Source organism: Anguilla anguilla, chromosome 1 (assembly GCF_013347855.1).
Source record: "Anguilla anguilla isolate fAngAng1 chromosome 1, fAngAng1.pri, whole genome shotgun sequence".
NCBI classification, from domain to species: Eukaryota; Metazoa; Chordata; class Actinopteri; order Anguilliformes; family Anguillidae; genus Anguilla; species Anguilla anguilla.
In genome coordinates, this window is record NC_049201.1 from 65,382,133 (window position 1) to 65,399,704 (window position 17,572).

General features: G+C 39.1%; 1 protein-coding gene across 5 annotated transcripts in view; it reads right to left on the reverse strand.

The window, feature by feature from the left end:
- The window catches only part of dgkb (diacylglycerol kinase, beta), a 63,818-nt gene that overhangs the window by 15,558 nt on the left and 30,688 nt on the right, over positions 1 to 17,572 (reverse strand). For all 5 annotated transcript variants that reach the window (XM_035412158.1, XM_035412075.1, XM_035412330.1 and 2 more), the window contains 3 exons: positions 15,348 to 15,412; positions 2,170 to 2,260; positions 208 to 403 (listed from right to left, as the gene is read on the reverse strand). In XM_035412158.1, coding sequence (XP_035268049.1) covers positions 208 to 403; positions 2,170 to 2,260; positions 15,348 to 15,412 — 352 coding nt within the window. The remainder of the gene's footprint in view (positions 1 to 207; positions 404 to 2,169; positions 2,261 to 15,347; positions 15,413 to 17,572) is intronic.

A 17,572-nucleotide genomic window follows, 5' to 3' on the forward strand; every position in this document is an offset into this window, starting at 1 on the left:
AGAGGTGATGACTTGGGGAGCGCTTAGTAATTTGTGCTTTCAATTTGTATTCCGTTTAAAAGGTTTACTGCTGATTGCTTATTATTAATTAGGAGCTAGGTTGTTGTTGTTTTTTTTTAATAGCAGCAGTTGACATTTGTTCATTGTTTGCTTTGTCTTTCTCGTGCTATACTGGAGTGTAAAACTAAAAATTCATTTTCCTGTTACCTTGAACAGCAAACATAAGCTCTTTTGGGTCCACCAGTGTCGTCCGCTTCTCAGCGGTCTTCTTCCCAGCCCGCCAGTGGCTCCGCCTCTTCCTGGTTTCCCCCCATAGGTTGGAGCCACCATGCATGCTGGGTATGTTTAAAACAGCAATGCCTTCAAGGGAGATGTTGCTGAAGTCCAGGTTGATCCCATCGCACTTTAGGACAGGGGAGGACAGTGAACAGAAGACAGCTGCCATTAGGAATACAGAAAATCCACCATAAATCTCTAACTGCCTTCACATACAAAAAAGGTAATGAATTTGAATACACAGGGCTCCACTACTTTCTGCATTGAGTCATGAAAGCAATCACTTTTAACAAAGATGTACAGTAGGGTCAGATCCTTTTGCAAATTCATTTATTCAATTCAATTCCATTTTATTTGTATACTGATTTTTACAGAGACACCGTCAGGAGACAAAAAGGATAACTTGGGAAAAACCTGGCATGAACCTGAATTTAGCAATTCCAGAGGTCATTTCTTGACCATGATTGGAAATGTCAGGCAAATTTTTGGAAAAATAATTACTATTCTGAGCTGCTGTACTGTTACTACTAGGCTGCCACATCAGATTGATACCGTACTGTCACTCCACCTGTATAGCCTTACTAGTTGTGCATTAGTTCTGTAGTACGTATGCACTCAATATTTATTTAGAAGTTACTAAAGAATAAATAAAAGGTAATTAATATATCTGATGGTGAACAATAATAGCAGAAAAACATGACTTCAACTGGCTATCAAAGACTAGATAGATAATGCTTTGTATACATATACTAGTATCGGGGAGGGTATGAGGGGGTGCTAGGTTGTGTGTGCGCATGTGTGTTGGGGGATGTTAGTGTGTGTGTGTGTGTGTGTGTGTGTTATTGGAAGATACTTCCCCTCACTTTAATGACAATCTATTATATATGGCACTGCCACAACAATTATTGAACACTGCATATGTTTTTGAATACAAAATATCTGTCATCAACATGCCTGAGAAGGGAAAGAGACATTCACCTCATAATTAAAAGCTGCCCATCATCATAACCATCAGGGTTAAGACTATGATCGAAGGTGCCAGGGATACTTTAAGTCCTTCTGCTTTTTGGCATCAGAGATGAGGGCACTGCTAGTGTAATCAGACGTTACATATTCCTCAGCCTGCTTGCATAAACACAATGCCTGCTCAAGACTGATGGGCAGCTGCCACCACAAAACAAGAAGGGGATGAAATAACTGATCCCCTCTGGGAATTCCCAACAGACAGCATTAACTCCTTATAATTTACAGTATAAATGAAAGCCATTTGATCTTTGACAAGCTGGAAATGTCAACCAGGAGGGGGTCCTCTGCCAGGCATGACCCACAGCTGTTGAGATCCGCCTCGTCCGCGTCCGTCACATCTTTATTCACATTTTAAAGAGCACCACTGTTTGAGCAAGAGCCATGGCTCCAACTTGCTACCTTTGGTGATCCCACTCCCCCCCCCCTCCTTCAATGACTAATTAACGAAGTCCTCGGGTCCCCGAGTTACTCAAGCAAGGGCGCGACAGAGACCGATCGGACCAGAGCCACCTTCATTATCACTCAATATCACAAGCAGCAGGTAGTTCAGAGATAATTACCTGGGCGCTCATCTGAGAGACACAGAGGTGGCATTTCCCCCTTTCAATGCCCCTCTGTCTCTACAGTGAAAGATTTACAGATGCATGTGTGGATTAAAACTACCTGTCAATGATACTTCAAATATAGAAGCGTTGTGTCCAATGTAATCCTGTTATCTGAATATTTGTTCACATCCACACTGTCTAGGGGCATGCAGGCAGCAAGCAATTTTTTTAGATATAAATTTCAATTCAACAGAAAAAAATGATGTTCATTCAAAAAGTAAAGTTTTTAAAATTTTTTAATCACTAAAGAAGTTTGAATTACCTCTACTTCCAAAAAATCATGAAGTTTCTTGCATGTTGCAGAGAAGGTCTCAGAGGTGCCAAACTCAAAGTACCAGAGTTTATTCTTTGTTCTGAAAACAGAAAAACAGGAATTAAACAGGAGAAAATAGAAACTTTTTTCTGTATTTCACTCCATTAACCAGTAAATCAAAACCTCCCACAATATTGTTCCACAGATAACAAGCTTAGCAATAAGAGAAAAAACATGCAGTGATTACATAATAAAAACACAGTTTATTATATTATAGCTCCTAACTAACAGTCATGTACACTCACACGCTCACACTATTACCAGATCACAATGGAAAGCTCAAAGCAAGCCAAAGCAGATGTCTGCAGGTGGCAGATTAAGAGAGGTTAACCACAGCACACAGTGTGAGTGCCCACCATTATGGCACAGCAAGGCGCATGAGATTACCCAATCATGCTGCCCTTCAATTAACAAAGGGGCGGGGTCAGAGACCCCTGGCTTCCTTAAACACATGCCTTCTTTGAGACATGCCGCATGATGGACTACCCTTCTAAAAAATTAACATCTGCCTGCATTACTACAGTTTTAATCTGTTTTAATGGGGATCACACATTTACAAAGAGCAGAGGATATCTCAATATCAATAAACTTCTGGATGTTAAAAAAAAACAAACAAAACAAAGAACACTGTTCCAGGCATTACTGGATACAGCACAATTACTTCCTTCTCCGTGTATTGTATAATGAACCTTTGGGAACCGTTCTCAACCTAAAAAAAGTAAAACCAATTAAAGATCCATCCACTCTCCAATAAATAATTTTAGAGTCATTAAAAAAAAGTTATCACATTTCAAAAATCCCTCATTGCGTGTTTTTGCAAAGTTTATTGGAAAACTAACTTATTCTGAAAGTTTTGTGATATTATATGCTTTTTGTTTGCTTGTTTAGCAAAGATGCCATTTATCTATTGCTGGATTGTCCTGAATTCAATATTAACAACTCATCATGGATGAAGAAACACAGCACTTTCATTCAAATCAATGTCTAATTTTTTCTCAGTACAAAACATGTGTTACCTTCATGATATTAATGCTTAATAAACAGAAAACCATTAAAAACAGACCAGCAACATACAGAGGTAATACTTTAACATTGTTGGTCCAGCAAAGGAAATCGCACTGTAATCACTGAATTTCACCAAATCTTTGATGCAATCATATATAAATAACTCAGAACTGGTTATTCAATATGGTCTATAAAATTGCACAAAAAAATACATAAATTGCCTAGAAAAATACCAATTTATTGACAATTGTTTTCAGAAAGTACAAGGCTACATTATCCAGAAAATACAGAGAACTCTTTATAAAACTGGCTCATAAATGGCCTGCAAGGTAAATCAATATTTCCGAATGGCCTGGTAGCCACAGTTTAGCCAGCGAAGGTGACACATCTTGACTTACTGCACTCTGCTGAGAATTAGTGATCCTTGAAGGATTCATAATAACATTTTTAGCTTGTCTCTTTCAGGGGTAAATAAAGTGTAAATAGAAAAAACCTGTTAAAATTGTACCCAGCCCAGAAGTCCCAACCTCTGTTATTCTAATTATATTTCAGGGGATGGCTTCAGTAAGACATTCTCCTATTTCTTTTACATTGTAAGTTAGAAAAAACAGCATTGTGAAGTTGATGATTTCACTATATTAATGCAGTAAAAAAATTAAAATAAAAAATCTGCTTTGCCAGAAAGCAGAAATCTGCTTTGAAAAGCATTCATTCAATTTTCTATGTCAAGTGAAATCCACATTTTGGAAATGCACTGCACTCCATCAAAAAAATAGTCAAATCTCATTTTATATACATCTTCTTACTCCTACCCTCATGTATTTGGATAAAATCTGGAACTAAAGCACGTCTTCAGGGTCTACGCAGCTACAAAGCCCATATAAAATGTAAATGTCAATTCACTGATGCTTGTATTATTTGGATAGACTGCAAGCCAGCTTAAAACATCAACTCAACCATCCAGATAAATTTAAGGTCAATGAATCTCCGCCGCTTTGTCCTCAGGTGATGGTGAGGTACTGAATACATGATTCAGTTTTGGAAATCTGCTTTCAATCATGAAAGAAAGTGGATGCAGGATCAACTGTTAAAAACAAGGACCAACACAGTAAAATCTCCAGCATTAAATCAACTCTAACAGAGTACATATGAGTCCAATAGGGACTTATATGTTGATTTCACACTGAGCATATTACTGTGAATGCAGGAAATCGTTGAAAGGGTGAAGACAACACTCCCAAAGCACAGTACTTTCAGCCACTACAAAACTTATTAAAAGAGGTTTTGCTTGATTGCTAGAAGCCACAAGCCTGCTTCTTTCAAAAGTGGAGTTTTACATTTACTTGTGACACTCCCCTCATTTCCACAAAGGTATGATATTTAGTTGCCCTTCATAGTGCTTGCCTTGGTTGTGTAGCTGTAGACTTTAAAACAGATGGCTAAGGCCTGTGTGAAATGCTTTGCAGCTACAGAAAACACTATGTTAAAAAAAGCTTCTAAAAGATGCTGACATGCGGAACCGAAATACAATCAAGGAGAGACTAAACGGAGCAAGAAGAAATGGCATTTTTGTGCTGGAATCAACCCTTACAACCAGGATGTATTAGTATAAGCAGAGCAACAATCACTAAATTATTGATTTCCTCATTAGGCTTTTTGTCAGCACCATTTAGCTACTTTAAAAATGAGCTTTCATTAGCCACTTCCAGGAGAAATGCAGCAGTTTGATTTATCATGTGCAACATGGTCAATAGATACAGAAGCAGAGCTGAGAAAGGGAGAACACAAGGCCTGTTGAGAACGTCTCATCAACGCAACGGAAAGCTCCTTTTAGACATGAGCCACAAACTCGCTGGGGTTCATCGGCAAACACAGTATGCCCTTTTAATGTCCTTAGCACAACTTCCATTCAGTGAGCATGTGCCTCTGTCCAAGGTTACATAGTGTAATGCACACAGGCAACATAATTTGCATATATAACCTTACAGGCTAATAGCAACTGCAGTTTTCCACTTAGATAAGATATCAACCTTCTAATTGAGATGGGTAAGAACAGTATATCTGATAATATTTCTGTTTTTGGGAACTAGAAACCACAAAATGATGGGAATGGGTTAATAGCTGTTAGGCCACTGGTCCAGTTTTTCACCTTATAATCTTCGAGTTCAATCCTAATATTAATATCGAAGGTAAACACTGCAAAAATATTTATCTGATCAGCCATTTATCATTGCACTCCAGCTTAAGCAACTTGTGCAATAGATCTGCAGCTGAAACAACAGTAACAGTAGTTACAGTACACTACCTTGCATTGTGTTGCGCTTCATGTTGCTGAATACAAGGACCGATAGAGCCGTGGGTTTCCAGTCGATTCCTACCACTTAACCTAACAAGAGCAGTCCTGCGACAAATCATGGCCCGCTCACATTTCTCATTAGGTAATTAGGAGCGTCTCGTCTATTTATTCTGCCCGCCATTAGTTACCTTCAGGCTAGAACTCCCCATGGGCTCTAGGCCCCATCAATGGCGCTGACAGCCAGAGCTGCACAAGGAAACGGCTTCAACAGTGTTGAACTAGCCCACTGCTCCCGAGCCATGCAAGACTGCCATACTCCCCCTACAAAGCCTAACGGCAGTAACTACGCAAAGGGTAAAACTGAGAAAAATGGCTTTGAAGTGTTTTAACTGGCCAGCCGTCATGGTTTTTGGGCATAAAAATTACCTCATGAATACATGTACAATTAGTGCAATATCACTTACATACCTATAACCCATTTGGCTGGCCAGTTAAAACACTTTAAAGCCATTTTTCTCAGTTTTATCCTTTGCGTAGTTACTGCAGTTAGGCATGGTAGGGCAGCATAGCACCGGATCATCTGGCTTTAAAGCACTTAATTAATCTGATTTAAGGACTGAATTTATGCTTTGGAAATGTATTGGTTTTGTCTGCAATTATTAATGAAGGTTACATGCTCACAAGCCTCTTCAATATTTGTAATAATGTAATAACACACTGCACAAAAAATGGAGTCTATTGACATTAGAAAGCGTTTTTCCACAAATGGAAGCATCGTTCTGAAATCAGCAGGGGTTTCAGTAGACCGTCCATTTTACATGTACCTTCCATGCCACTACCAGAGGCTTCCCATGGCATCAGCCATTTTCTGAGGAGGAGATATATGGAGCTGCTTGTTCTTCATCCGTCAGCTGCTGACCGTTAAAACACTGTCACGGCACCAAATAATAAAGTGTTGAGGGCCCCAGCTTTACCGCAGCTTTGCTATCCCCAGGCAGCACTGTTTTTACACTTGTTCTCATAGCCTAGGAGGAGAAAAGGCGTTCTGGCATTGATTTTTCTTTTGACACTTAATCTAACCTGAGATGATCTATGAACTTATTTTCACACTAATTTTGTCTTGATAAGAGGTGATAAATATCACATTGACATAACTAGCTTTCTGGCGCTTTGTATAACATGACACCACCTCGAGGAGCAGCTCTAGACTAGAAGGGTACAGTATGGGCCAAGTTGCCACTAAATCCCTCTTAAAGAGCCAAGTGTGTTTTTAGTCTGCCTCCAGCTGAATGCTGGGACATGTTCACACATCTGTAAAACCGCTATATTTTCTGGACCAATTACATTGGATTTTACATTTTTCTCAGCATTAAAGTGGGATTTTATAGAATTTATAAAGGCAATCATGGTTGCTCTGTGAAGAAAGAAAAGCCAGTGTGCTCTATTTCTCCAAAGGAATACTGACTTTATCATTTAAAATCACTTATTCCAAACTAAAAAAAATATATCAAGCATGAGATTCAAGTGGCCTACAGCACTATAAGTCCAGAAAGATAGTCCTGATTCCTTTGACTGTGGAATAGCAGATACGCGTGGTAGTTTTATCATTACTGGTGGTAATTGTCACATTGTAAAGAACACATGTTTCATAGCGACACCTAGTGGTGAGGTCAATGCACAAAATATTTGTCATTACAGAACATAATGGGGAAAATACATGCATGCTACAGTTTCATTCCCGAAAGTTTCATTCCCATCCTCATAATAATATAATATGTAAAACAGCAGTTAGATTTTTTTTTTTTCATAAACATTCATCTTCAACATAAACAAACATTTGTCACATGCAGATTTGGACATCTGGACACTCAATGGCTATACAGTATTTTCAGCACAAAATATTATGCTGTCTAATTTTTATTTAATATGTTATGATCTAGTACATTCATGTTTTTATTTAGCTTTGGCCCTGGCCACAAGGGTTGTGCTCTATGCTTTCTCTGTGAAATGCAGAGACAGCCACATGGCTACTGAACACCGCTAGAACAGTGCTAGTGAGGCCACAGAATGAGCTTCTGTGCATGAGCAGTTTCAGTTTACCCCTCCCGCCATGTAAATAATAATGATAGTGGTGAGGAGGTGTAATGTGGGGAGCATGCTGACAGCTGGTGGCTCTACAGGGGCTGGTGGCTCGACTGGAGCTGGTTTGTCAGTGGAACCTGGCTTTGGAGACTCTCGTGGACTGGTGGACGCTACAACAACTCCAGTGGAAGCACAGTCTGGGGAAGGCTAGTGAGACAAAGCAACAGCAGGCTGACTGAGATATGCGCACCAGCAGGGATGATCATCAATGAGGCACAATGACATACGGCGCTGTGAAAAAGTATTTGCCCCCTTGATTTGATTTCCTCTATTACCGAATATTTGTCACACTGAATGGTTTCAGATCTTTAGACAAAATGTAATATTTGACAACGGGAACCTTAGTAAACATAAACACATAATTATATTATTATTTCATTTATTTACTGAAAAAAGTTGTCAAACTCTTATATCAGCGTTATAATTGCCCACCGAAACTTAACTGGTCGCACCACCTTTAGCACCAATAACTGCAAGCAAAGGCTGCCTATAATTTTACATCAGTCTTTCACATTGCTGTGGAGAAATTTTTGCCGAACTGCTTTAATTCAGACAAATTGGCAGGTTTTCTTACATGAAATGCTCGTTTCAGGTCCTGCCACAACACCTCTATTGGGTTCAAGTGAGAACTTTGACTAGGCCAATACAAAACTTAAATTTAGTTTCTTTTCAACCATTCAGGTGCGGACTTGCTTTTGTGTTGTGGAACATTGTCTTGCCGCATATTGCGCTTCAGCTTCAGCTCACGGACAGATGACCAGGCATTCTCCTTGGTAAAGAGCAGAATTCATGGTTCCTTTAATAATGACAAGTCGTCCAGGTCCCGAGGCAGCAAAGCATCCCCCACCATAACGCTGCTACCACTACCATGTTTGACTTTTGGTATGATGTTCATACTGTGAAATGGTGTATTTGCATTACGGCAGACAGAATGGGATCCATGTTATCCAAAAAGTTACACTTTTGACTCATCTATTCATAGAACACTATCTCAAGGCTATCTCAAGGCTTGGTTATCATCCAGGTGCTTTATTGCAAATGTGAGACGAGTACTGATGTTTCTCTTGGTTAGCAATGGTTTCCGCCTTGCTACCCTCCCATAATTCCATTTTTGTCCAGTCTCTTTCTTATTGTGTAGTCATGAACACTGACCTTAGCTCAGGTAAGAGAGGTCAGCAGTTCATTGGATGTTCTTCTGGGATCTTCTGTGACTTCCGGATGAGCTTTTGCTGCACCCTTGGAGAACTTTTGTCAGGCCGGCCACTCCTGAGAAGATTCACCACTGTTCCAGGTGTTCTCCATTTGAAGATAATGGCTCTCAGTGTAGTTTGGTGGAGTCCCAGAGCCTAAGAAATGGCTTTGTAACACTTTCCAGACTGGTATATGTTAATAGAGTTTTTTTGCATCTCTTCTGGAACTTCCTTTGATCGTGGCACAGTGTGCTTAGGTCACTATCATGGTAAGGTTCAATATGAGAAAGGTTTATATTTTGCAGGGCTGGCAGCAGTCAAGCCTGGCTGTGTTCATTCAGCTGAATCTATTAAATTAAATTTGCTTAATTGGTTGATTGAGTAATTAAGGGGGCAATTACTTTTTATCATGGGTGATATGGGTGTTTGATAACTTTTTCATTAAATACATTTTATAATATTTTTTTTTAATGGATCTAAACCCATTCAGCATGAGAAATATGTAATAATAGACAAAATCAGGAAGGGATGAACACTTTTTTATGGCACTGTACATGTACCAGTCCTCTGTGAATAATGTATATAACATAATTATGTAGTAGTGATCAGGGAACAAACCAGAGGGCTGTTGGCTGGAATCCTGAATGGGGTCCTTAACCAAGAGTGACATGTTTAGCCGTTTTAATTCAACAATAACAAAGATACATAAAAGATACAGCACACATCGGCGCACACAGCAGGCCAAGCCATGGGGAAGTCTCCGCATGCTTTATCCAACAGCTCGCTACACACTTACGCACATCTTACACATGCTCCTCCACGCATTTCTTCATAAGTTCGTTTACAGTATCCACCCTGGTAATTACAGAGGTGCATAAGGCCGTAGCGCTGTTTAAACTGGTGGAGTGGGTGTAAATGGGGGCCCCCAGCCAGGGGATGGACAGGACCACAGGTGAGAGCTCAGTAAATTACACTCGTAAGTGGCCATTAATTATAGATGACAGCTCCGCTTAGACAAATCATTCCATCTCAAATTAGGGGCGAGGAATTCGCCGGCTGGGTCCAGGGGCTCCCGCGGCACCGCGTTCTCCCGCGCTGGCGGGTCAAACTGGGGCTGGCTCACACGGCTTGCTTTGATGACGGTCCTCATTATGCTAAACACTACTCCGCTTTTCGGCCTCCCTCCGACTTTGGGAAAGGTTAACTCAGGAATATCTTAAAGGATGGCTGGACTGAGCCGCACGGCTCTTGAGAGAGCCAGGTGATGTGCAGTGATATGTTAAACACCGCGGACAATGAAAGCATATTCTGCAGACGTGTATCCTTTATAATCACATAATTGTACATTAAAACATCGAAATGATTACTGCAAGGCAATAAGAAGGCCAAAAAGCAAATAATGCTGTATCAAGTTATTCAGCTTCAAGAATTTAAATGGTTTGGCAAAAATGACTTGACCCAGTGTAATTTTAACTTCACCATATTTTTCAAGTTTTTGTTTTTAATAAGGAATACAAAATGAATGTAGTTATAAAAATATTTTGTTTAAAAGAGTAATAAATGGTCCACTTATGCACAGAACTACTGCCATGGACATGAAAAAGAATTGTAAGCCTCATGAAAATGATTATACCCTAAGCTGTCCCCCATCAGAAAAGAGAAACAAAAGAAATCATGATATGAATCAAACAGATTAAGTCCAGATTTTTTTCTAAGCATTTTTCTAATGCTTGAGACAATATACATTGTCTCAAGCATTAAAATTACTGTCATTTACCGTCATTCATTGTCGGCATTATGTTGACAGGTGCACAGCAATGGCAAAAATAAGTAAACTCTGCCGTGTAGGTCGACACAAAGGCAGGAGTGAGTCTCTCTGAGCCAGAGATTAGCGTGTAATTACATGGGAGATCAGTGACAAGTTGAACAGTATATTTTAACGAGGCAGGAGTCGTCAGCAGCCTGATTGTCTGGTTTTAATCCTCGACCTCATTATCACCTCCTGGTCCGGCTGCACCAGTAAATTAATCTATCTGCAAAGTGTCAAATCTTCTCACCTTCTCCCCCATAATCACCCAAGGTGCAAATAAAAAGAGCTGGGCCAGGCCTGTGGATTCATCAACAAGATCCTCTCTTTTCATAATTAAAAACGAATATGCCATTATTTTGTTGTTAATTAAAACTGATCAAATATTTATGTCTTGTTTAAGGTCAAGTCTATGATAAATATAATTAATGCTGCCCCTAAAATGGAGGGAAACAAAGACAGAGAAGTGCAGCAAACTCCTTCTGCCCAGCCACATACTGTACAAAAAGGAAGCAATTTATTCAACACCAGGAGAAGAGAACCACATTCCCGGAGTGCCACAGTCCAGTAGAATTTGTTTTGCACACATTCAGTGTAACAGCAGTCCTTTGCCCTTTTCTGTGGTCACAGAATCCAGCTGGGTAAAACCAGGATAGGTATTCACCTGTTTGATCAGGTATGTCAGGGCATAACTATTTCCCATTCACAATGATGTGAGAGGTAGTTATAATGATATCATACTCTTTTACGTTTACAGCAAAATTAAGACCAAAAGCAAAATGTATGCTCTGGGAAGGGGTGAACATAAGACTATGAAAAAATTATACAGATGTGAAAAGGGAATTCAAGTTTTCTTAGCTCATCATTTTACACGACCATTAAACCATTAAAAGACTAAGACAGTATACACACATGAAAACTGAAGGTCTGCACTAGAGAATATTGCAAAGCTACTGTATTTGACTAGCTCTTTGTGTGGATAAATTTAGTCCCACGTGTGACTGCTAGATTGGTTAACAGATCTTTTCATGAAACACCTTATGACTGCCTTTTAACGCTGCAAATGAAATAGTCAGGCCTTAGTCACACTGAATCCAATACTTCAAGCATATGTCAACCTACATTCATTTAATTTCGTGATTGATCCACCTTTATAAAGAACTGTTCAGGAGAAACAAAAAGAAGAAAGAATTCCATTACCCCAGAAGCAGCACTGCCTACCCTAACTGTACACCACAATGTACACTAGTGAACAACAATGATACCACAAGGCCAAGAACATCAATGCTTACACTAACAACACAGCCCCCCCCCCCCCCCCCCCCCCCGCCAGACACACACACACACACCTCTATCTGAAACAAAAAAGCTGACCAAACTTGTTTGTGCTATTAAACCTTTCTGCGTTTGTATCAGAGAAAATGTATGGATTCTAACAAAACCCAAATTGCAGTCCACACATTCTGCTGAACTCATTGGTCACTTCCCTAAACTGACCACAAAGCTGAAATCAAAATAGTTGAAGCCGCACTAATCCCACTTGTCCACAACATGGACAGGGGCCCCACGGACAAATCCTGCAAAAGCTACAATACCTTGAAAAACTATAATCATACATTATTCACATGGAAAGGATAGTGTGTAATAGAAAGATCCTAAACCCATTCCTTCTTGTAAATTATTCATCGAATTCAAATAACAGATGGTATAATTTTCTTAAAATACCTCAATCATTTTTCACAACGGTATAAAACAATATCTACAAAGTAGTTATGTACCTTATATGCATTCTATTTTCTAATTAACATTTTTATGCCCATAAAACATGGCTTGATACAGGTACAGCTTATTTAATTGTAAGGCTGTGTAAAAATGACAAAATTAATTAATAGAAATTCATTTCTAACCCATAAATCATTTTGGATAAACATATATGTGTTAACAGGCTCATTCATAAATGCACAAGCAAGAAAGATTGAGTGCATCACAGTGCCCACAAAAACTTGAAACAAAATAGAAAGCACATGCACATACACACGCACGTGCAGGCACACGCACACAAGCACGCACATACACACACACACACGATCCCTTAATTATTTTTCATCATCGTTATATTTTTCAATATTTCACTTGACAAGAGAACTGACAGTCCACCAGAGTATCTTAAAAAATGAATTTCATTACAATGGTGGAAAAATTCATTTGGAATTAACTAGGCAAACTGCTGAACTATAAACCTGGTCATGTAAAATATGATTATGATTATGAATATGATTATTAGGAGCCTCTGTAAAAGGTCCTGTGCCATCGTGCTGACAGATAAATGATGTCAAACTACCCAAGCAAATTCAATTACCAAACCAATTACTCCCTATTGTTAGAAATGACTTATTGGGATGTTAATTATTGATGAAGACAAAGATGCCAAATTTGTTCATTGCAAGAAGGTGAACACAATTTAAACTACAGGCGAACAGTGTGAATCATACAGATTCTGAACAAGCAACCCACCTGGATTTGAAATAAAACAATGAATATGAGGTTAAAGTGCATACTGTCAGATTTAATTTGAGGGTATTTACATGCACATTAGGTGATCCGTGTAGGAATTACATTTTATGCATAGTCCCCTTATTTTAGGAAAGCAAAAGAAATGGGACAAGTTAACATAATCTAAAATATAATTATATATGGTACTTATAGTTATATATAAGTACTTGGTTCCAAATTCTTTGCATTTGATCACTACCTGTGACCCATAGACATCACCAGATGCTGAGTATCTTCTCAGGTGATGCTCTGCCTGGCCTGTACTGTAGCCATCTTCAGTTCCAGACGGTTTCAGTCTTGACACCATCTGGAACTGATTTTGACTTCAGTCTTGTCTTCAGCAAGTGAATGCATGTTCAGTTGGATTCAGGTCAGGTGATTGTGACTTGGCCAAGTCAAGAACATTCCAATTTCTGGCCCTGAAAAACTCCTTGGTTGCTTTAGCAATGTGTTTGGGGTCATTGTCCTGCTGCAAGGTGAAGGTGCAATGAGTTTTGAGGCCTTCGTTTGTATATGAGCAGATAAGATGTTTCTGTACACATCAGAATTCATCTTGCTGCTGTCATCAGCAGCCACATCATCAATGAAAACAGGTGTGCCAGTTCCAATGGCATCCATACATGCCTAAGGCATAACATTACCCCCATCATGTTTCACAGATAAGGGAGGGGGGATGCTTTGGATCATGAGGAGTTGCTTTCTTTTTCATACTTTCCTCTTTCCATTACTTTGGTATAGGTTAATACTCATCTCACTTATCCATAATGCTTTGTTCCAGAACTCTACTGTTTTTTTTTTGTTTTTTTTTAGCATTTAGCATTGCATTGTTTTTGGAAACTCTAACCTGGCTGTTCTGTTCTTGAGACTAACTAGAGGTTTGCATCTTGCAGTGAACCCTCTGAGGTTATGCTGGTGCATTCTCTTTATGGTAGTTTTTGACACATCTATGCCTTCATCCCAGAGAGTGTTCTTGATCCGTCTGACAGTTTAAAAGGGTTTTTTCTTCACAAATGAAAGTATTTTTTGGACATGGTCTTCTGTGGTCTACCAGATTGTTTGCTATTCCAGAGCTCATCGCATTCTTACTTCCTAACAATGTGTCAAACAATTGCTTTTATAATTTTTTGGCTATGTCTCTGATCGATTTATTCTGATTTTTCAGCCTCATGATGACCTGCTTTACTGGCATTAACACTTCTTTGAATATGTAGAGAGACAGCAGCAGACTCCAAATGCAAAGGCTACACCTAGAATCACCTCTAGACCTTTTGTTAGCTTTCTTGTGCTTGAAATAATGATGCAACAACACATAGCTGGGCAGCCAATTGTCCTTTTTTACTTCTGTACAATTTTTTTACAAAATTGTTACTTTTGGTCCCCTAAACAAGGGAGACTCCGTCTTAAAAGGGCTTTAATTCCTACATGATTTGCCTGACATGGATGTAAATACCTCCAAATTAAATCTGACAGTCTGCACGTAAACCTCATATTCGTTGTTTCATTTTAAATCCAATGTGCTGGAGCGCAGAGCCAAAAGAACAAAAACCGTGTCAGTACTATATAGTTGAAGCTGAAGATGTGTATAGTTGGACATTATATGGTATGGTATTCTAATACACCTATAATACTTGATGCATTTCAAATTGTGCCCAATATTACCCATACTGTACATGAAATACAGTAGGGGATATTAGGAATTGAAATTGTGACATATATACTGGAATTTATTTTTATATCTTTCCGATTTGATTGAAATGTGCTCTGTCCTTATTTCTGATGATCACATATATATAAATCACATATATTGCTCTTCACACAGCATCAGTATGGCAGTCCATGAAATGAACAAACAATTCTGTGCAATAAAAATAAAATACTTTAACACATTTAAATGAGTTTACTCAAATTTAACAAAGGCCTCGGCAGTCTGACTTGCTGCCTCTGTTTAGCTGAACTGAACTGTACAAGGGCTAAAAAGGTGTGGTGTGCAGGAGCTTGAAACTGAGAGGAAAGCAGTACGCATCTGTACATTAAGGGGTGTAAAACATGCAAGCAGCAGCCAGTTCTCACAGGTGCATCTGACAGCCCAAACAAAAAAGAGGGGAGATGAAATGTAAATTTTCTGAAAACTCACCTACTGTTGAACCTCTCTGGGTGCTTCTCCCTCATGATGTGGAATCTGTGTGCGATGGAGGCGTCCTTGAAAAAGGACATCAATGGCGTTACAATATGGTCATGATGCAACTACACCTGATTAAAAACATGTAATTTACTGATAATCCGTTCTCAAACCCCCCAGCTGAAGGTTAGGGTTCAATACAACCAAAATGTTCTGACAGCATGGAAATGAATCAACTGGATCTGTATATATTTGCAGAAAAAAAACAAAGTCCCATTTTTGCCATTGGAAGGCTGTGCTTGTCCAGACCTAATGGTATTGACAAAAATGCAGAACAGCATGGCTTCTCTGCGCAGCCTAATTAATTAAACACACATTGCGAGTAATCACGACCCCAGACAAACAGGATGCTGCTGGCTCCCTGGCAACAATGAGCTGTTTTCTACCCCTGACCCCCAGGCCAGTGGAGCAGTTGTGTGAGCGTAAGTGTGTGTGAGTGTGTTGTCATGGCAAGGGTGACAACAAGGCTCCTGCTGTACAGTATATGGGCATGTGCAAATTATTGAAATTATTGAATTATTATTTTGTTAATTAAAGTGTGGTTATGCATCCAATTACATTACACAATGTTAGCATATGGCTGCTAGTATGAGCTCACAAAACGTAAACGTGAAACGAGGAATATGACCTTGTTAGAAAACAGACATTCACCTCATCTCAAAGCAGCTCATCGCTTGCCTGTAATCGGATGTGAATCTGTCAACTTTTACATTATACTTATGAGACTTTAAAGGACAACAAAACCGCTCAAAGAAACATAGCCACATGCCCCCAAAAGACCTGGAACAAACAAAAAAAAGTTAAAGAAACTTTTCAAGCCCTACTCTTTTTTTCAACTCATCTGTTTTGACCAGTTAGCTCTTGAAATGAGCTATTGGACGAGCAGCCACAGGGAAGACCCCCTGCTAGTTCACAGGACCAAATTTAGGAGAGGCCAAAAAAATCAATTCTTTGTCTCTTGATGTCTTTTCAGGACGCTGTTAGATGAAGACCAAAAGAGGCTGTGTGATTCCCCAATGATCTTTTGTACCTCAACACACACTAGAAATGGAAAATGATAGATACATCTAAAAGATTGTTATTTGATTTTTTACAAAACTGTACAATAAACAAAAAAGAAAAAGGTAAGAGCTGAGGTATTCTGATTTATTTCCTGAAGCCTGCTTCTGCTAGTAAACCATACAGCTAATAAAAAAATTAAGAATGGCAACATTCTACTTTCAATATATTAGGCATATTCAAACTCGATGCACTGCAGTGTTTTTGTGTTTGCGCATGTGCATGCACGCATGTGTGCGCATATATTTACAAATATGGACATTTTGCGATGCGCTGTGCATAAGACCCAGTAAATTAGTCAGGTGTATGTGCATACATGTATGTGTGTGTGCTCATGCATGTATATTTTCCAATCTCAGCTTGGCCTCTGTAATGCAAGGTACAAAAGCTCTATAGAGCTTTCGAACATATTTCAGTGTGAAGTTTGACATTTCATTCTAAACAAGGGGCTCAGACCCCCAACCATCCATTCTTGGCACCGCTACAATAATTACCATTGCAGAACTTCAGCACCCAAATTAATAAAGGACATATGTAATGTCCCCTCATAGCTCAACGTTTAGTCCAATTATGAGTTTGGCAGGCAGATGATGTCCCTTCACAGTGAGAGTAATGACTTTGACATGAGTACAGGGTCATTAGGAATCAGACTACATTATCTTAGGGCGTCCCATGTGATTAGCTCCCAGTCTCTTACTCCTTGCCTGATTGGGATCATTATGGACCATCACAGGGATTATTCAACTAGTTACATTAAATTGGATAAAACAGGATTAGTATTTAAATGGTACATGATTAGCAAAAAAAATCTCGCTCCAACGCATGTTTGAGATGAGGAGGATCTTTGTCTCTTTCTTTAAAGAATGAACAGCATATGTCTGTGCTGGTCAAGAAGGGAATGCATCTGTATCATTGCATACTGAAATATTCATTCTCTATTTCAACTTTATTCTCCACCAGTTTATTTCATTGCATCCTTTCTTTTTGCATCTTTTCCTGTGACAAAAACAATATTTATTTAGATAACCAATCACAAGGCATATACTGTATACATTTCAACCTCAGATGCCAAATAAAGAGGGCCCTGTGCATTTGCAGGGAGAGGGATACATATGTTTTCA